The sequence below is a fragment of the Stenella coeruleoalba genome (assembly GCF_951394435.1).
Source record: "Stenella coeruleoalba genome assembly, chromosome: X".
Lineage (NCBI taxonomy): Eukaryota > Metazoa > Chordata > Mammalia > Artiodactyla > Delphinidae > Stenella > Stenella coeruleoalba.
Window position 1 is genome coordinate 106,572,570 of NC_137152.1, and position 17,965 is coordinate 106,590,534.

Genomic DNA, 17,965 nt, shown 5'->3' on the forward strand with positions numbered 1-17,965 from the left:
AGTGAGTAGGAAAGTTAAAGCCCAAAGCCACTCTTTAAGTATTTCACAGTTAATTGACAACTATTTTTTTTCTCTTCTAAATCATGTAGAACTTGGTTCTCTAAGTGTAAGAATAGTATATGTGAATGCTTTTAGAAAACCAACTAACAGTCCAGTGTCACAATATTTCTCACTACTTGTTTCTCATTTAAAGATTTATCAGAATTTTCTCTTATTGCACGGGTATCTCTGTTTGACTCTTTGATACTGGAGACCCCAGGTTCAATGTCTGGATTTCACAAGTCTTTTTCTATCATTTTTGCTTCATCTTCATCCTGCTTTTCTAACGCAGAGGTTTCTGTAAATTTCAGTCCTTGGCCCTCTGCTCTTTTCTTCCCATCTCTCTTTCCCTGAATAGCTAAAGCAATCAAGTGATCACTTGCTAACTTGCACAGCCCTACCACTAGGCTTGACAATACACGCTGGAATATCCAATGATTGGAAAACAAAATCAGACCTGATCAAAGGACTTCTATCCTAAAACCAACGACCAAAACCAGGCCTCCCTCCAGTGTTCAAAATGTACAGCTTGCTTGGGGGTTAGGGATGGAGAGTTTGAAGGCAGCTAGTGGTGTTTGGCAGAAAGCAACAATTAGGTTTTCCTAAATTCAAATGTAAAAGCATTTTTGAAATGAATTTTTAGAAACACTATAAGAAATTAGTATATGCGACTAATAGAATCTCATCAAATGGAAATCAGAGTGAGACTTTGTACTTCTACATTCCAAAGAGCTTAATACAAATTAGTCTATAGTACTCAAGAGTGTTTCATTCTGTAAGGATTAAGGGAAATGTGATGCATTTTTTTCATTAGGTTGCTGGGTAAATAAGCTTCCTGATATAAGAATATGGGAGTTGTTTTCTAAATTTTATCGTAACCAAGGATAAATAACTCACTGTGTACAGCACCCTTGTACATTGCTCTATTGAACAGTGATAGCTTAGAATTAAACAGTGTTGGGAGGTAAGGAACTTTAGGGTCAGATGTGAAGGGGTTGTGACCTCCTCTAGGACCCATAGGTCAGTTCTTCTGAGGTCTTGAACAGGTTTAAGGAATTAGGTAAGCCCCCTTCCCCAATACAACCCTCCTAATGTGTACTGGATTCCCACCCATGCGGCAAGTTGCATGCCGATCCAAGGAAAGAGATCAGGGGCTCGGAATGCGAGCCAGCCTCCGTTTGGAATACTGGGAAGGAACACTGGGACAGGACACTGGGAGGTCCCCTGCTCTAAACCAATCACCTCACTTGCTTACTCACTCTTTGAGATCCCACCACCAGAGAAAACAGGGCTTTCTTTAGGGAGGGGCAAAATATTCAGCTTTTATCAACCTTTCACACTTAAGAGTGAACTAATGTACACCTGTGGTTGTTAGGTAAGGGCCACAAAGCACACTTTGCCGATTTCAAAGTTCTGTAGTGGACTAATCCTAACACTGGAAAGCAGGTGTACTACAGACCTAGAAGTAACACAGTAGAAAGTATGTAACTTCAGTGTTTGCCCTCCTCAGGCTCAACTTGGAGAGAACATTGCCATTCATTCGTTCTTCCATTCATTCAAAAATGAAATGGAAGGATGATGGGACATTCTGTTCCGTTACCACGTCCCAAACCAAAATGGACATTTTGGAGCCTTCCCTCCTCCCCGACCCCATCCTTGAGCTCCTTTCTCTGTACTAGCAGCGCTGTGCTCTCTTATTCTGCCATGGAGATCAGCTCCAATACACCATTTTTGCTAAGTGTTAAGTGGACAACAAACCAATGGAAAACCACTGCCATAGTTTTTGCAGTTAAATAGTGAATACTCTCTTTATTCAGAAGAATACATTTTTAATAGAATTTCATGCACCAGTAAATCAGTACAGTGAGGAGTTACGAGGGCAGGGACTCTCTCTTCAGGAAACATCTCACCCTGGTAGGGCTCTCAACTCCTAAAATCCCCTTGACCTATCTCAGGTGATTAGTGGCCAAGGACCAGTAGATGGGGTGGACTCCCAGGGAAACCAGCCAGATTTGCAGGTCTCTGAGGATAAAAAAAGAGGAGAGGAAAGCTCTTGCCAAGGAGGTGATTATTATATTGGGACGGGCAGTTCCACTGAGGTTCCCTGAGAGATCGATGAGGGAGAGTTGGTATTGGTGCCCAGGTCTCCTTCTTGGTTACACTCTTCCAAGGCTATGGTCTGGTCTCTTCCATCTGTCTCTGAGCCTCTGTGTAGAGAAAAAGACATGACTAAGAGAGGATCCAGAGCCATCAACCTGAAAACAGGTTGCATTGTGGGACTCAGATTCTAGAGGAGCATATGTACCATTGTTTTAACAGAAGCCTCTGGGTTCACAGAAGGAGGCTGACATAAGGCAATTACCTGGTTCGGAGTCGAGGCCACTTCTTCCACTCTATGGCTAGCACCACCCCTAAAGCTACAACCACCACCACGATCAGGGTACTTCGGACAATGTTCCCCACAGTGCATTCCTGAGCAGCAGGCCCTGTGGTGATAAAAGAGCAGAAACCAAGGCCATAGAGATCAGTGCATGTACGCTCCCCTGGATCTCTTGTTGCCCCCTCATCTGGCCTCCTCCGGGGTTCACTCGGGAACCATGTGTTGAGACTGCAGATGGGGTGGTCAGAGGCAGTGCTTATGCTGAGGCAGAAGCAGCCCTCCTTTTGGGGGGTGGAAGAGGCCTTGAAAGTATCCTTCTCACTATCTTTGAGTGAATCTGAGGTTCCACCTCCTTACCATCCCTAGGAGAAAGAAAAATGACCACACTTGAGGTCTCTGATTCCAAACCCCTCCCCCTCCATGTTTGGCCTGTCTCCATGGAGACTATCTCTGGGATCCCACGTATGTCATGCCAGAACCATGGAGGGATTATCATCTCACCTGCTGCCCCCACCAGCTCCAGGGGATCACTAGGCTCTGACCAGATATCAGGGTAGGCCTGCAGACGGTAGCTGCAGCTATAGTTTCCAATGCCCTTTCCTTCTACGTTGTTGATGACAAAGTCTCCATCCTCTGAAAACTGCTGAGGCGCTTCTTCTCCATCATGTTCCAGGACAAACTCCACACCTGGCAGGGGTCCTCTGCACTGAAGGGTGATATCCTTTCCTAGCTTGAACACAGTGCTGGGCGAGGCTGACAGGGAGGGTTTAGGGGGCTTATCTGCAGCCAACCAGGACACAGAGTTAGAAATGGCCTTGAACCCAGCCCTTTACCCCCTTAGGGCTAACTACTAAGAAACTACAAAATCTAGACTCTTGCTGAAATCTCCAAGACCTTACCAGTCACCCAGATCTCCAGGGAGTCACTGAGATTAGAAGCTGCAAAGGGAGCAGAATCCAAATAATAAACACAGCTATACATCCCAGAATCTTCACTGCTCACTGCTGGCATCCGGAAGTCAGCCCTGTACCCTCTTGGCCTCTGTTGCCTTAAGGGCTCTTGAGTACCCTTCTTCAACAGGACAAATGTTGAGTCTGGCAGTTCCCCTTGACACTGAAGAGTCATGTTTTCTCCAGGGGCCACCATGGGACCAGGCTGGGCTAATAGGCTGGGTTTGGGGAGCAAACCTAGAAGAAATTGACTCTTGGTCATAGAGAGGTGGCCACTTTCCAGGGCATCACTGGAGTCTCAATAAAGAGGAGAGACTACTGCTTGCCTCTCCTTGAGCTCTTGGAAAACCGTTTACCGTTTCCCATGAACCATCTGACAGCTTACTCACTCTTTACTCCCCTGCTCACGCCAGAGCATCTTCCCCTTACCTGTGACTATAAGTTCCAGGGTGTTGCTAGGCTGTATCTTGATAGGGCTGGTCCAGTCAGGATGGTAGCAGCAGCTGTAACGACCTATGTTAGCACCAGATATATTGGTGATGGGGAATGCCCCATCATTACTGATGGATCCCCAGAGCTGCACTGAAGTGGCTTCTATTTCTTTGTGCAGAATGTACCCTACTCCGTGGACTGGCCCTTGGCACCAGAGAGTAACATTCTGCCCCATGGGAACCACAGAACTGGGCTCAGCAAACAACCATGGCTTGGGGAATGTGTCTAGGAAGAGACCAAAGATGGAAAGTGGTTAGTATGCAAACTTATCACTCGCTGAATTAATCCTTTATTTTTCTCCTTCCAGACACAACCGTTCCCCTCCATGGCCTAGCCTACCCTTCCAAGAGGGATCACCCTCTCTAACCCTTATTCCAGTTGTCTCTGTCCCAGTCCCATGTCTTGTCAGTCCTTACCAGTCACCCAGATCATAAGAGGCTTGCTGAGATATGATCCCCTGTTTGACATAGTGGTCTCATAGTAGACACAACTATAGTTCCCAGAGTCGTCTGCTCCAACAGCGTGGAGGGGAAAGTCAGCCACATTCCCTGAGGCACTCTGAAACTGTAAGGGAACCTGGGTTCCCTCCTGCAAGAGGGCAAACCTCATGCCCTGGAAAGTCCCTTGGCAGCGCAGGGTCACATTCTTCCCAGGAAGCACCACAGGACCTGGTTGTGCCAGGAGAGTGGGTTTGGGGTAGAATTCTGAAATTAAAGAGATCACAGCATGAGAGAATCCTGCCCCTGACATTCTGAACATTGTTTTTTTAGTGTTATTAGAAGAAACAATATATGCTTATTGTAGAAAATTAGAAAATACGGAAAAAAACCTATGAAGAAAATACAATTCTACTGCTCAAAGATAACCATTCTTGCTACATTTTTATGTATTTATTTCCCATTTATTTTTTTGTACATGGCCATGTCATTGTAGCTCTAACTATTTGCATAATTGGGCCTACTATATGCACAATTGTGTAGTTTAATATTTTTCACTTTATGTTGTAAATATTTTCCTATGACGTTAAACAGCCTTTGAAAACTATCATTTGTAATGGCTGCATAATATGCAGTAGACATTTCAAGGTCTCCGCCATTTCTCTGAGGGCCATCCAGCCCACCAATCTCTGACAGCCCAGCTAAAGAAAAAGTGGACATTGGGCCTAAAGCTCAAGGCCAAGCCACAAAAAGATTTCAGAAATAGGGCAACATGTGAAACACCCCCATCTGCCTCATTTCTTTCCCCAGACGTGAATTATTTTCCTCCCTCTTCTCCTCTTTCTCACCTTCCTGTATTAGTGATCATATAAGGCAGCTGCCTTACATGGACTGTTTACCATGTGTTAGGCACGGTCCTAAGCACATTCTTGGTGACTTTTAGAAGGAGCACTTCTTCCTCTCCCACTGACAGCCCTCCCGCCCACTGTCCCAGAGTCAGTACCACCTCCACCTGCATTTCCCCACTCCTGACCTGTCACCACGAGCTCCACAGGGTCACTGGGCTCAGACCAGATAGCAAAGTCATAATAGCGGCAGCTGTAATTCCCTCCATCACCAATGCCCACCGAAATGATCAGAAAGTGGGCTGCACTGGCTCCCGGACTCGCCCAAGACCTGTCACTGGACGCTATTTCACTTCCATCTTTGTAAAGGATAAAGCTCATTTGCTGGTGGGGGGTGGAGCAATTGAAAGTCACTCGGGCACCAGGAGTGACCACAGGACTGGCCCATGTCTTGAATAAGGGCTTGGGGTACATTTCTAGAAGGCAAAAAACCAAACACAATACAAAACCAAATTAAGAGAGAAGAAAGATTGCTAATATAGCAAATATTGGTTCCAGAAAGCTGCTTTGTTTCCTATAGTATTTCATTCAGAAGAAGGTGCATTTAAAAGTCAAGGCAAAACCACTTTGCAGATGAACTTTTCACAGGGACCCCCTCACCCCACCCCTCACCTCCTCCAGCCGAATCCTCCCTGTCAGCAGAACAAGCAATGGAAGCTAGCTAAAAGGGTGAATTGTCACTGGGGCTCTGCTGATTCCCTGAGCCTCAGTTTGCCCATTTGGACAAGAAGGGGAAATGGTACCTGATCCACCTCCTTTGAATATTTGCTCTATAGCTAAATGAGATAATTGATATGAAAATAATTAGAAAAATTAAATCACCCTCTACAAACCCCAGCTATTAATAACGATTATGGCTATTAATATCGTGCAGCCAGAGGCCCTGGCACTCCCAGCGCCACGCCTGCCTGGCTCTAAGATTGGACACAGGCTCCTAGGACCAGCAGCAAAGTTTGCTGTGAGGAGAGGAGTGTCTGACCCAGAGCTTTGCTTCCCCACTCCTCTCTCACACACCCCTTTCAGCTCTACCTTTTATGACAAGCTCCAGGGGCTCACTGGGCTCAGACCACTTGAAGGGGCGCTTTTCAGTGTGAGTGCGGCAGCTATAATTGCCTTCATCTTTATCCTCCATTCTTTGGATTGTAAAGAAGGTTTCTCTCCCAAGGGCACCAAGTTGCTGGACAGGTTCCTGCACTCCCTCCTTATACAGAGCAAACCCCATGCCTGCCAGCCATCCTTTGCACCGGATTTGCAGTTCCTGGCCCCGAACTGGGGGGGAAGCAGAAATGACAGGTTTGGGGAGGATGTCTGGAAAACAAAACAGGGACACTCGGAGTCACTTTGTCAGCAAAATAGAAATCCATCCTGGACTGGCCTTTGCCTCTTCCTGTCAGTCTTCTCATAACTCTGTTCCCCACCCCTCCCCCCATTTCAGTGCCCCTCCTCTCCTACAGGCAGCAGAAGCCCCTTGGGCTCTGGGTCTCTGAGCATTCCCCATCCCTAGGAACAGTGCAGGAGTCCCAGGGGCACTGGGGATCACTCCGTGAGGACCCTCTGCCTTTTCTTACCTGTCCCCACCAGCTCAAGTGCCTCACTGGGCTCTGACACAGCCATCTCCTCCCACGAATGGCAGTGGTAACTCCCGGTGTGGCTCTGGGTCAGGGCTCCAAGGGGGAAAGCAGCCCGGACCTGCTCTGAGGCCGGGCGAGTTGCAATCCACCCGGTCCCGTCCTTCAGCAATACAAATTCCTTAGTTGAGCCAGAAGGGCTTCTGCACCAGAGGGTTAAGTTCTTCCACGGGGCCAGAGGGAAGTTGGTCTCTGCCCACAGCTCAGGCTTTGGGGTTGGCATGATTATTTCTAGAAACAGCAGAGTTAGTGAAGCCATCCTCCCTCACCCTCACCCTCCCCTTTTCCTTGCCCTTGAACACCCTCCCCAGATCACATTGCCCACCTCCCCTTTCAACCTCAATCCAAACTCTTTCCTTCTCTCCGCAGGTGCTGGGGAAAGGGGAAGCTGATGTCTCAGCTGAGGGTCAGAAAAATGCAGAAGCTTGGGGGAAATTTTGCAGGCAGAAAAGCAGAGTTGGAGGCTGAGTTTTGCCAGCAGCTTTAGCAAGTGCCCCTTCCTGGCTGTCCTTCCCTCCCAACCAGTCACTCCCTGGCCACTGACACTGACACTCTGTAGTTATTTCGGATCTCCAGGGAGGAATGTCCCAGTCTGGAGCAGGAAAAACTCACCAGTCTCTTCTGTCAATACCCCATTGCACAGTCCTGCAAAAGAAATTGCTGCCAGGGCTTTGTCCCTTCCCCCACGGGACTTCACCCCGGCCTTCTGCCCAGGCCCCTTCCCCACCCCCTTCTACTCACCACAGCAGAGAAGAGCTGTGAGTATGAAGAGCATGGTGACCCCTTGAGCTGTTCCCAGCAACCAGGCTTCTCTAGCAAGACCAGAAAAGAGATGAGAGGAGTTGCTGGGATTAAGGGGAGGGCGGAGAGAAGGGGGCGGCAATTTATGTCATTGGCTTACTCACCACCCAATAGGGATTGGATATGGCCAGGATAATGGGATATAATCTTTTCTGACATGGATGACTTTTCTTTTTGAGGGCCTCACCACCTACAAACCTCTTGCTCTTTCATGACCCACGTGCCCCCCGCCCCCTCTACCATCCCCAGACAATATCAAATGTCAGGTCCCCAAGGCCCCTGATTAGGCTGTTGCTGGAATTGAGATGTCAGATGTGAAAATGCCTTTGTAACTCCAGCTCTCAGAACCCCTGGAGCTCAGTGTAATCGGCAGCTCTGGGTGGTGGGTGTGGGGGTGGAGGGAGAAATCTTGGGGGTTTCTCAGTCATCAAGTTCAAGTTTGGAAGCAGTTTTTATTATGGCAGTATTGGTCCTCCGACCGACCTGCCTCACCTGCCTTTGTTATGGAAGGGTTGCCTAGGCAGCAACAGTGAATTACCAGAGGATTGTCAGTGCTGAGCTAAGCTTGTCAGAGAGTGGGATCTCTCTACCCCCACCCAGATTATGACTAGAAATGTGCAGCATTTTTAGGTTATGGGTCCTGTAGAATTAGATTATACTAAGCCAAAACTCATTTGACAATTTTTACTTAGAAAACACTGACCCTCCTTCCTGGCCAGGAAAACATGCTTTTCAAGCTGCATTCTCTGAAGTCTGGTTTCCAAATTCATTCTTTGATGCAGTGGACCTGGGCTGAGGTGGGGCACTTGAAGCTACATTTTTTCTAACCCCTGGCTTGAAGGTTACCCCAGTGTATGTGGAACTCAGGATAGGTTCTGTGGAGAAGTAGGACTTGACCCCCATTGAAAGTTTTTGAAAGCTCGAAGGGTAGTGGTTTTGCAGAAAGTTTAGCTGGCTCTCTCCTCATTACCCAAGCACTCTGTCCCTCAGATCCCAGCGGGAAACACAGACACACACAGTCATAGTCATCATCCATTGTATATTGAATACTCCCAGGCACACGAAGTCCTGTGATCATGGTGGGGGAGGGGTACAGCCAGGATCACAAGGTGGGGGAAAGTAAGCAAGGCGTTTGGGAACAGAGGCCCCACCAAGCTAGGAGCTGTCATTTCTCTTCTCATTTTCAGGCAGAATAGCCTGAGCACAAGGCCGTAAGGATCAGGGAGAGAAGGAGATGACCCAGGGGACACAAAAGGATAAAAGTAAATGGCAGGAGAACCTGTTTGGCTTGACATTTTATGGGTCAGAGGAAGCAGTCTGATTCCCTGGCCCAATCCATTCCCTCATCAGATGCCCACCCAGGCTAAGGCTATATTCTCAGAATGCTCTGCACAGTGGTTGGGGGCCAGAGTGGCAGAGAGACTGGCTTCCATAGCAGCTAGGATGGACTACAAGTCTTGCTAGCCCTTGAGAGCTAGGGGTAAGGGTGAAAGTTGGGATGGGAGTTAGATAGCATCCTGGGAGACAGGACAGCATGGCTTCTTACAAAAAAAGTTCAGTTGAAGTTAATGTGTAAGACATCAATCATCTCTGAGAGGCAGGGTGGCTTGGGAGGGAGATTTGGGCACCCTCCTGGGGGAATCAGTGAACAAGGTTCTGATTACTTCTCCAGGCTCTGAGAAATATGCATTTCTCCACCCTATGGCTTGGGTGCCGACCCCGCTGTGAGGTGAAAGAGAAACTGCTGGAATGAGAAAGTCTTATATCTTAAGCCCAGAAGGTAGAGGATACAAAGGGTCCCCCCCTGTGGCTTGTCTCAACTGGAGTATGACCCATTCCTGAGTCTCTGGGGAGCCTGAACTCAGCTAGATTGAGGAACAGGGGGTTGGGACAAGACAGTTACCTGATTCTGAGTCTCCGACACTTCCACCTTATCCACAGCTCTACCAACAGCAAGGCAAAAAGCTGCACGATTAGGGACAACCTGATAGCCTCGTTCAGAACGTAATTCCAGGTGAGAAAGCCTGTGGCCAGAGAAGACCAAAAGCAGGGACCTTGATGGGGACAGGGACTGTTGAATACATTCATGGGGGGAGGGGGATCTGGTTACTGCAGGTGAAGGGAAGTTGAGACAAAAGTGGCCTTATTTTCATGAAGAATAGGACCCTTGAAAGTATCCTGCTCACTGCCTTTGAGTGACTGTGAGACCACTCCAGAGGAAAGATGCCCAAACCCAAGGGCCCTGACTTACAAGCCCCCAACTACCCTTTCCACATCCTTCTGGGCATTGTTCTGGGATCCCAGGGGTATGATGGCCAAAGCTGCGGAGGGGGCATCCCTGTGAAGAGTGTTCCTCTCACCTGCTGGCCCCATCAGTTTCAGAGGCTCACTGCGATATGACCAGATGTTAGGATGTGCCTCTATGCGATAGCTGCAACTGTAGGTCCCTGTGCCTTTCCCTTCAACATTACTGATGATGAAGTCTCCATCCACTGAAAATTTTGGGGATGTTGCTCTTTCTTCCCATTCCAGACAAAATTCAAGTACTGGTTGAGGTACTCGGCACTGAAGGGTGATGGCCTTTCCTAGCTTGAACACGGTGCTGGGCCAGGCTGACAGGGAGGGTTTGGGGGGCTTATCTGCAACCAATCCAGAGACCAGAGTTAGAACAAATGACTTTGAACTCAGTGCCTCCTCCCTCAACAAATGTTTCTCAGGTCCTTATTTGGTTTTCTCTTTTTTTTTCACTTCCACTAGATCACTGGCTTCAAAATTTGATTGTGCATCAGAACTCCTTGGCCCATTCCTTGATTCTCCTAGCTTCAATCAGAAAGACCCATACCTGTAAGTTTCCCCTGGTCTTAAGGAGAATAACTTTTCTAGGGGTCACAATGGAGCTTGTCCATGCTGAGAGACAGGGCTTGAGTATCAACCCTGGGAGAGAAGGTACCTAAAGTTTTTGGAGAAAATTCTACACCACCCTCCTAGTGTGTTTTTCTTTGGCCCATAAATCCAAGAGGGTACAGGGCCACCAGCTCCTTCTTATAACACTGTAATGATGATTAAAACAAACAATAGTTGTTAGCACTTGCCTACAACCACAAGCTCCACGGTGTTGTGTGATGACATCCTGATGGAGGTCTTCCAGGAGAGGAGATAGTGGCAGCTATAGATGCCAGCATCACTGTAGGTCACATTGTTGAGGAGGAATGACTCATCATCACTGATGCTGGTGGTATCCAAGAGCTGAAGTGTTTTGTCTTCTCCTTTCTTATAGAGTGTAAGTTCCACTCCATCCACTGGCCCTCGACACCACAGGCTCACATTCTGACCCATTTGGACCACAGGACTGGGCTGAGCAAGTAGACAGGTCTTCGGGAAAGTGTCTAGGACAAGACCCAAAATATAAAAGGCTAACTGTCTGACTTACCCCTCCCACTACTTAGGGTTCTTTTTCTCTTCCTCCTGTCCACCCTTGGCAAATCCCATCCTAAGTCCACTTACACAAATTCTGCTCCTTCCCCCACCGTTATCCCTGGCTGCATGATTAGGTTCTCCAGCAGGCCCTGAGCAAGTTGTACACCCTTAGCCCCTACAATAGGTCCCATTGCATCCCCTTCTCTTACCGGTTACCCAGATTTTCAGGATATCACTAAGGAGTGAACCCCTGTGTGACCCATCATAGTAAAAACAGAGGTAATGTCCAGCATTGTGGATTTTCAAAGCCCCGAAGAAGAAATATGCCTCATTTTTTAATGGTCTCTTGTGGTAAAAGGACTTCTCCAAGTCTTCACGCCTTATTAAAGCAAAGGTCATTCCATAGATTGGCCCTTGGCACCTGAGATTCAGGCTTTCTCCCGGTGCCATGATGGGCCCAGGATAGGCTGTCAGAGTTGGTTTGGGATAGAGTCCTAGAAAGGGAAGAGACCCTGAGGTAGATGTAGGATGATTCTTCCTTATTATATTCTGGTTTAATTTTCCTAGTTCCCTTAGATAGAAAGTGATAGCTGAAGTTTACCCTCTGCTCCCTCTTCCTTCCTTGAATCTCTGCCTCTTCTAGGAGGCAATCAAGGGTAAGTTCACTTATGCCCCTTCCCTCTCACCAGACTCTATCAGCTCCACTGAGCTCTAACTATGTGTAGGGTGTGTCTCAGCGGAATATCTACATTTGTAATTCCCTGTATCTTTAGGTCCCTGAAATGCCAAATGTAGTTCTTCAAACCACCCAAGAAACCAAACTTCTGAAAATGACTTTTATTCCATCTTCATAAAGCATGAATGCTACTGCAGTATTAAGGATGGCTTTTGAACTCATTAAGTTCACAGAGGACACTTCCCACAGGGGATTGAAAGAGGCCAATAAGGAGGGATTGGCCAGTAAGTCTGCAACCCAAAGAAACCTCTGTTAATGGGGTCACACCCTCATTTCCATGTATTGTTCCTCCAAAGAGATTAAACTACAAAATAGAGGGCAAACCTCACTCCCAAACCACTCCTTCTTACCCATCCCAATCCCAGGTAGGCCCACCCACCCATTCTTGGAAGGATCAGCTCTATCATATGCTCATTAAGCATTTAGGATGTGTCAGGCATCGTGTAGGTCGAGGAATATACAAGTAAAGAAGATAGACACAGTCCCCGTTAGCCAAAAGCTCATGGCCTAGTGGGGGACACCAGCAAACAGGTAACTGCAGAAGTGTGTGTTAGTGGCACCTACACTGGAAAGGCATTCGTACTACAAACATCCATAACACGCAGTTCAAACAGATCCTCAATAAAAAGCTATACTAATAAAATTAATATCTACCATTTATTGAGAACTTATATGCCAGGCACTGTACATATACTTAGGCAAATCCTCACAACAACCCTGTGAGGTAGGCATTATTATTATACCAATTTTGCAAATGAGAAAACTGAGTCACAGAGAGGCATCATACAGTAGATTGGATAGATACTGTTCTTCCATTTTAGAGTGGGGGAAACCGAAGCACAGAGGTGAAGTTACTTGCTCAGTATCACACAGGGAGGCAGTGTCAGAGGTGGAACTGGAAACTAGGATTACTGCTTCTAAGTTCAGGTACTTTCTGTGGCACCACAGCTTTCCCCAAGCCTATTTAACTTGATGAGGGAACTAAAGCAAGTGTGGCCAATTCTGTCTAGAAGCATCCGGGCCATGGGGTGGGGGAGTGGGGGTGTGTGTCTAGTGTTTGGGCATTGTGGGGAGGCTTCTACTGTGTTTAAAGCTTGGTACTGCCTTACTGGATCTGTATATACAAGACTAAATTAATTTATAAAGTCATTTCTAAAATATGAACTATCACTTTCTTTGTCATTTTTTTGTTTATTTTTATCACCAGCACTAGCAACTCATTCTATTTTCCACACTTAAAAATAAAAATCAGAAATAGAATAAAAATACTTTAAATTAAAAAAGTCAGTTTACAAGACTGCAGTGGCAGTGCCTGGCACATATTAAGTGCTCAATAAAAGCCTAATGAATGAATGAATGCATGATTTTCGACAAATAGAGAACAACAAAGCTGTGATGAGCTGAAGCTGCTGGACATTTGGCTGGACTCACTCACTAGCCAAGTAATTGGCTCCCAAACATTTACCTCATAGCATGTGTGATTCTAATTTGCATCTCAGTAAAATGTCAAATGACTTTAGCTCATGGGCCTTGCAGAGAACTGGGCAAGGAAAGTAATGTCAGAAACGCTGGCTCATCCAACCATGATCCCGGGGACAACGATCATCAGACCCCAGCAGCCATAGCCACACCCACCTGCCACAATCAGCTTCAGGGGGTTGCTGGGCTCTGACCACAGGGTAGGGAGCATCTGGATGTGAGTGCGGCAGATGTAAACCCCTTCACTCTCAGGTGTCATGTTGGCAATGGAGAATATGGCCACTGTCCCCGTTGGGACTTGGTAATCCACGGGTTCTGCATATCCCTCTTTGAACAGCATGAATACCAAATCCTGCAGCCAGCCATGGCAGAGTATGTTAACATTACATCCAGGAAGAGGGGAGGTCTCAGCCTGGATCCAGAAAGTGGGCTTGGGCAGCTGGCCTGGAAGGAGAGAATGAACTGGTATTCAGGAAGAGCAAGGGGAGTGCTGCTCGGGGAGCGGCAGAGCGCTCTACTTAAATGAGTCTTCCCTGTATGACCCTTATTTGTCACCCCTTGTTCCCCCATCTAGGGTATCCCCTATGTTGAGAGCTTGCCCTCTAGATCTGTTCCAGAGTCTGTGTCCTCACTCTGCATCTATAGAGACTAGGCACTTATTTACTAACTGTGGAATGCATGCATTATACATGCATGCATTTGAGGCAAACGAATGAATTAAACCCTGCTCTGGGAAGGCAAGGTTCAGTCCCAGGAGCTGGAGTTTATTCTTGATTATCTATCTCTGTCTTCTTACCTGGTGCCTCCAACTCTAAAACTTTACTGGGCTCTGACCAGCCCGTCTCCTTCCAGTAGCAGCACCTGTAAAGACCTGTATTGGACTGAGTAAGGGCACCAATGGGGAATGAAACTTGGAAGGTCTTGTGGGAAGGGCGGATCCAGGTCATCTGTGTCTTATCTTTCAGCAACAGGAACTTGCTTGAAATCCGAGAGGGGCTTTTGCACCAAAGTGTGATGTTCTCCCAAGGGGCCTGGGGGTAGTTGGTCTCTATCCACAGCTCCGGTTGAGATTGCATCATTGCTGTCATTCCCAAAGATAACAAAGATGTCAGCAGTCCAACCCTCTCCCTCCCATAACATGCCCCTCCAATGTCCCTTAAAATTAGCCCCAACCCAGATTCCTCCTTTTTTCTTCCCTTGGGGACAGGATGCATACTTTTATGGGGGTGGGATAGGGACCCCAAGATATTTGTTTAAGGAATTCAAGTGAGTTGGGGAATGAAGTGCAAGTCTTGCTTCCTTTCCATCTGAGACAAAGTTCTTTACTATTTTGTGGGAAACCAAGTCATGAAGTAAGAGGTCCTGATTCCCAGCCAGCTCAATCTGGAAATTGCCTTTGGGCTCTCAAGGCAGTTATGTCCAGGGCCATGGAAGCAGGTCAATGTCTTGTGGCCTTCAGGAAGGAAGGTACTTGAGGTAGCAGGACTCACTTACCTATTGGTGTCATACCCAGACTCAACCCTGAAAAGAGAGATTATGGTAAAGGAGAGCCCCTCATTGTTCCCACCCACTCTCAAACCTCAATATTCTCCATTCCCTCCCCATAGGGGTAACTATAACAGGTTCACTTGCCCTGCCACCACTTCCTTGTACTCACGAATGCAAAAGAGTAAGAGAGTGAATGTCCGCAGCATGGTGGCCCCTTCCCCTGGCCTGTCCAGGGTCATGGAGCCTCTGGAGTCCTGAAGGGCTGTGCCCCTCATCAGGTGGTGAGATCTAAAAGCAGAAGTGTTCTTACTCAGGGGACTGATCCTGCTTCGGAAAGTTTAGTTTGGATCAGTAAGTTGCACCTGACATCCCTCCCTTCCTTCCACTCCCTCACTGGCAGGCAGGGTTACTGGCTACTTCTTCTCTTTGTCCCTTTTCCTCACTTCCCCCTTCTCCCACCCAAGGTCTTTGCTGGTATCTACCATGTCAGATTTATTGAAATGTCTGTTTTTCCATGGGATCTCAGAGGCCCAGAGGCCTAATCCAGGCCAGCAGAAGCCACATGGTATGAGGGAGATGGGAGGTGTAGAGAGTCACCTTTTCAGATCCTTTACTCATACATATATATTTTTGTCTGAGTACTTCAACAACCTAGCAAAGGAAGCGTTTCTACCATCACCATTTTGCTGGCTAGGAAGCTGAGGCTTAGACAGGATATAATTTGCCCAAAGTCAAAAGATATTAAATTTCAGAGCCAAAATGCAAATCTATGTTTAACTCTAATGCTTATGCTCTAAAACCAGTATTTAAACTTTCAGAGGCAGACCTTGACCCCTTTCTCACCCTACCTCACCTGTACCATCTCATCCCATCCAGGCCTGCCCTTATGCAGAATGTCAGAATGCTTCAAATCTAATATTACTTTTATTTCTTACCCCCCAAAATCTCAAAGCCTCCATCTTGAGTAGGTGTTGGGGAATCAAGTTACTTGAGCTAATTGATATAAGATGCAAATGATTTATTGGCTGCCCATAATTTATAAGCATTCTTGTTCATTGCCCCTAAGGAAAAAAAAAGAATTGCTTGAATTTCAGGGAATATGGCAAAGATATGTGAGTTCAGCGAGGCCTTCTCATTTTCTTGAAAATCACTATTGACCACAGGCCCTACACGTCCATAAGTAGACCCCTTACACTCTTCTGCCTCTCCTACCCCACCCCCTGGACCCAGAGTATCCTTTTGCCAAGGAAAGGCATATGCCCATCACACAAACTCAGGCTAACTCCCTTCTACCAACTCTCTACTCAGAGCCTGAGGTTCTGGCTGTTTAATTCTATTTCAACACAGTGGGATAAAGGCAGCTCTCAGAACAGAAAGCGGTGATTTTGCTTCCCCAAACTGATCCTGATCTTGAAGTCCCTAACTTGCTCCAGTGATAACACTAGGAGGGATGAAGGAGCAGGAAAAAAGAGGAAGATTCAAACACCTGGGCTGTAGGAAGCAGGTGGACCATCAGAGATCCAGGGAAGCACGGTTTCCCTTTGCATTTCTTACTTTGCCTTGAAGGATGCTCAAATTACCCTCTCTGAACTTTTCTTATCTATAAAGTTGGGGAGTAATATATACCTAGCCTTGTTGTTGTGTTGAATCTGAGACAATACATGTACAGTGCCAGGCACATAGTGAACATTTCATTAAAACTTGGCTATTTTTCTTCCCAAAGGGGGTATTAATCTGGTATAGCACCCTAAAGATGCTCTTTCCATCTCACCTCCTACAGACTCTTGCCCCCACTCCTCTTAGGGTCAGGCCCAGGCCCAGGCTTGGGTGCCACCCTGTTGCTTTTGTTCCCCTGAGGCTTTAGGCCAGAATTTATTGGAGGAACTCAGGTTTTACTGCCAAGGGAAAGGTTCAACCTGGGATTCTGCCAGGGAATGCCATCTGAGACTCTAGCCTTGCCACTTAGACCCCTAAACCAGGGTTTCGCTTCCTGGGGGCTTGAGGGGAATAAGGGAAGCTGGATTTCTCAGCATGGCTGACCCCTCCGCAACCTACTAAGGAAACTCTACCATTTATATCCAGCCAAAATGATGAATCTTCTGTCCAGGGAACATTGGAAGGAGCTGCAGGCTTCAGGTTAATTGGCCACGCCCATTTTTGGCCTTTCACACTCCCTCCCCCACACCGCCAACTTCGGCAGTCTAGCCTTTTCACCCTTCCCTTCTACTCCACCCCAAGCACTTTACACACCCTTAGGCAGCGCCGCAGTGCTTTTGAGGGTGACAAACCTGAAATGTCTAATGGCTCGCCCCCTGCATAGCTTTGAGGGTTCCAGGAATCAAAGGGGTTGGGCTCAGCGGGGTGCCGGGTACCTGCTCCGCTAAAGGTTTGGAGGGAAGACTGAGAAGGAAAAGGAAAGATATCTACAGCGCCCAGAGATTCTCAGCGAGGCACGGCTGGGATCGCGGAGGGAAGGAAAAAGGGAGGGATGAAGGGGGTGGGGGGGAAAGACTTGGGAGCATTTAGATTTACGGCAATTAATTACATCAGGGAGATTATTTCGGGGTTTTGTTTAGGATCTGATGGGCAGTATTTAATCTTCAGCCACTGGACTATGCGCTCATTTGCAGGTACTTACGGTAGTTGAAGGCCCACTCCGCTGTTGGAGATTCTCCAGTGAGCTCCTCCAGATGCAGCAAACTGCCCGGCAAGAGAAGAGCAGTCTAAGGACAGCCTCCCAGGCTCAGGGCCACGCCTCCCTCTCTCCCCCGCCGGCTCTGCCGCTCCAGCCTCCCCTCCTCCCTCTGCCAGGCTCTGGGAGCCCACCTACACTAACTCCCTGACACCTGCAGTCCTCTGACAACCGGGATTTCCACGCCCCTCCCAGCTCCCGCCCCTCTCACGATTCCCTGCAGAGGTTGCTGGAGCCAAATTCAGGCCCCTGCCCCCTCGCCTGTCGCTCAGAGTTTCATTGGGTCATTGTATTCTGGAGAGGAGAGGGCCAGCTCTCAAGCCTGCCAAAGCTGTAGATCCCTCCTCTTCAGCTCCCCAATGCCTTTAAAGGGATCTCGGATCTTCCTCTGCCCACTTAATACCCCACGTAAGCATAAACACCACCCCACCAGGGTTTATATGCCTACTATGTGCCTCTGAGCCCTGGGCATCTATTATTTCAAATCTTCATAGCAACACTGCAAGGTGTGTTACTTCCCT

At 47.6% G+C, this 17,965-nt stretch overlaps 1 protein-coding gene across 1 annotated transcript; it reads right to left on the reverse strand.

Annotated features, from left to right (window-relative positions):
* Positions 1–1,830: 1,830 nt before the first annotated feature.
* On the reverse strand, positions 1,831–17,539 carry IGSF1 (immunoglobulin superfamily member 1). The gene is made up of 20 exons (XM_079911641.1): positions 17,391–17,539; positions 14,922–15,040; positions 14,759–14,785; positions 14,061–14,345; positions 13,421–13,708; positions 11,259–11,543; positions 10,725–11,018; positions 9,993–10,271; positions 9,536–9,656; positions 7,573–7,643; positions 7,444–7,476; positions 6,772–7,062; positions 6,233–6,511; positions 5,332–5,619; positions 4,278–4,565; positions 3,799–4,086; positions 3,319–3,606; positions 2,921–3,199; positions 2,402–2,525; positions 1,831–2,246 (listed from the first exon to the last, which is right to left on the reverse strand). The coding sequence occupies exons 2-20, from the start codon at positions 15,025–15,027 to the stop codon at positions 2,111–2,113; spliced, it is 4,050 nt and encodes a 1,349-aa protein (XP_079767767.1). The 5' UTR covers positions 15,028–15,040; positions 17,391–17,539; the 3' UTR covers positions 1,831–2,110.
* Between the last annotated feature and the right edge of the window lie 426 nt (positions 17,540–17,965).

Bases quoted from the DNA above. Each gene is read 5' to 3' on its own strand.
- IGSF1 (XM_079911641.1), bottom strand. From the start codon at position 15,027: ATGAGGGGCACAGCCCTTCAGGACTCCAGAGGCTCCATGACCCTGGAC. The intron at 6,512-6,771 runs GTAAGAAAAGGC...TTTGTTTTCCAG, and splicing joins ACTTGAGCTGGTGGGGACAG to ACATCCTCCCCAAACCTGTC. The intron at 4,566-5,331 runs GTCAGGAGTGGG...CTTTAATTTCAG, and splicing joins TGTGGAGCTCGTGGTGACAG to AATTCTACCCCAAACCCACT.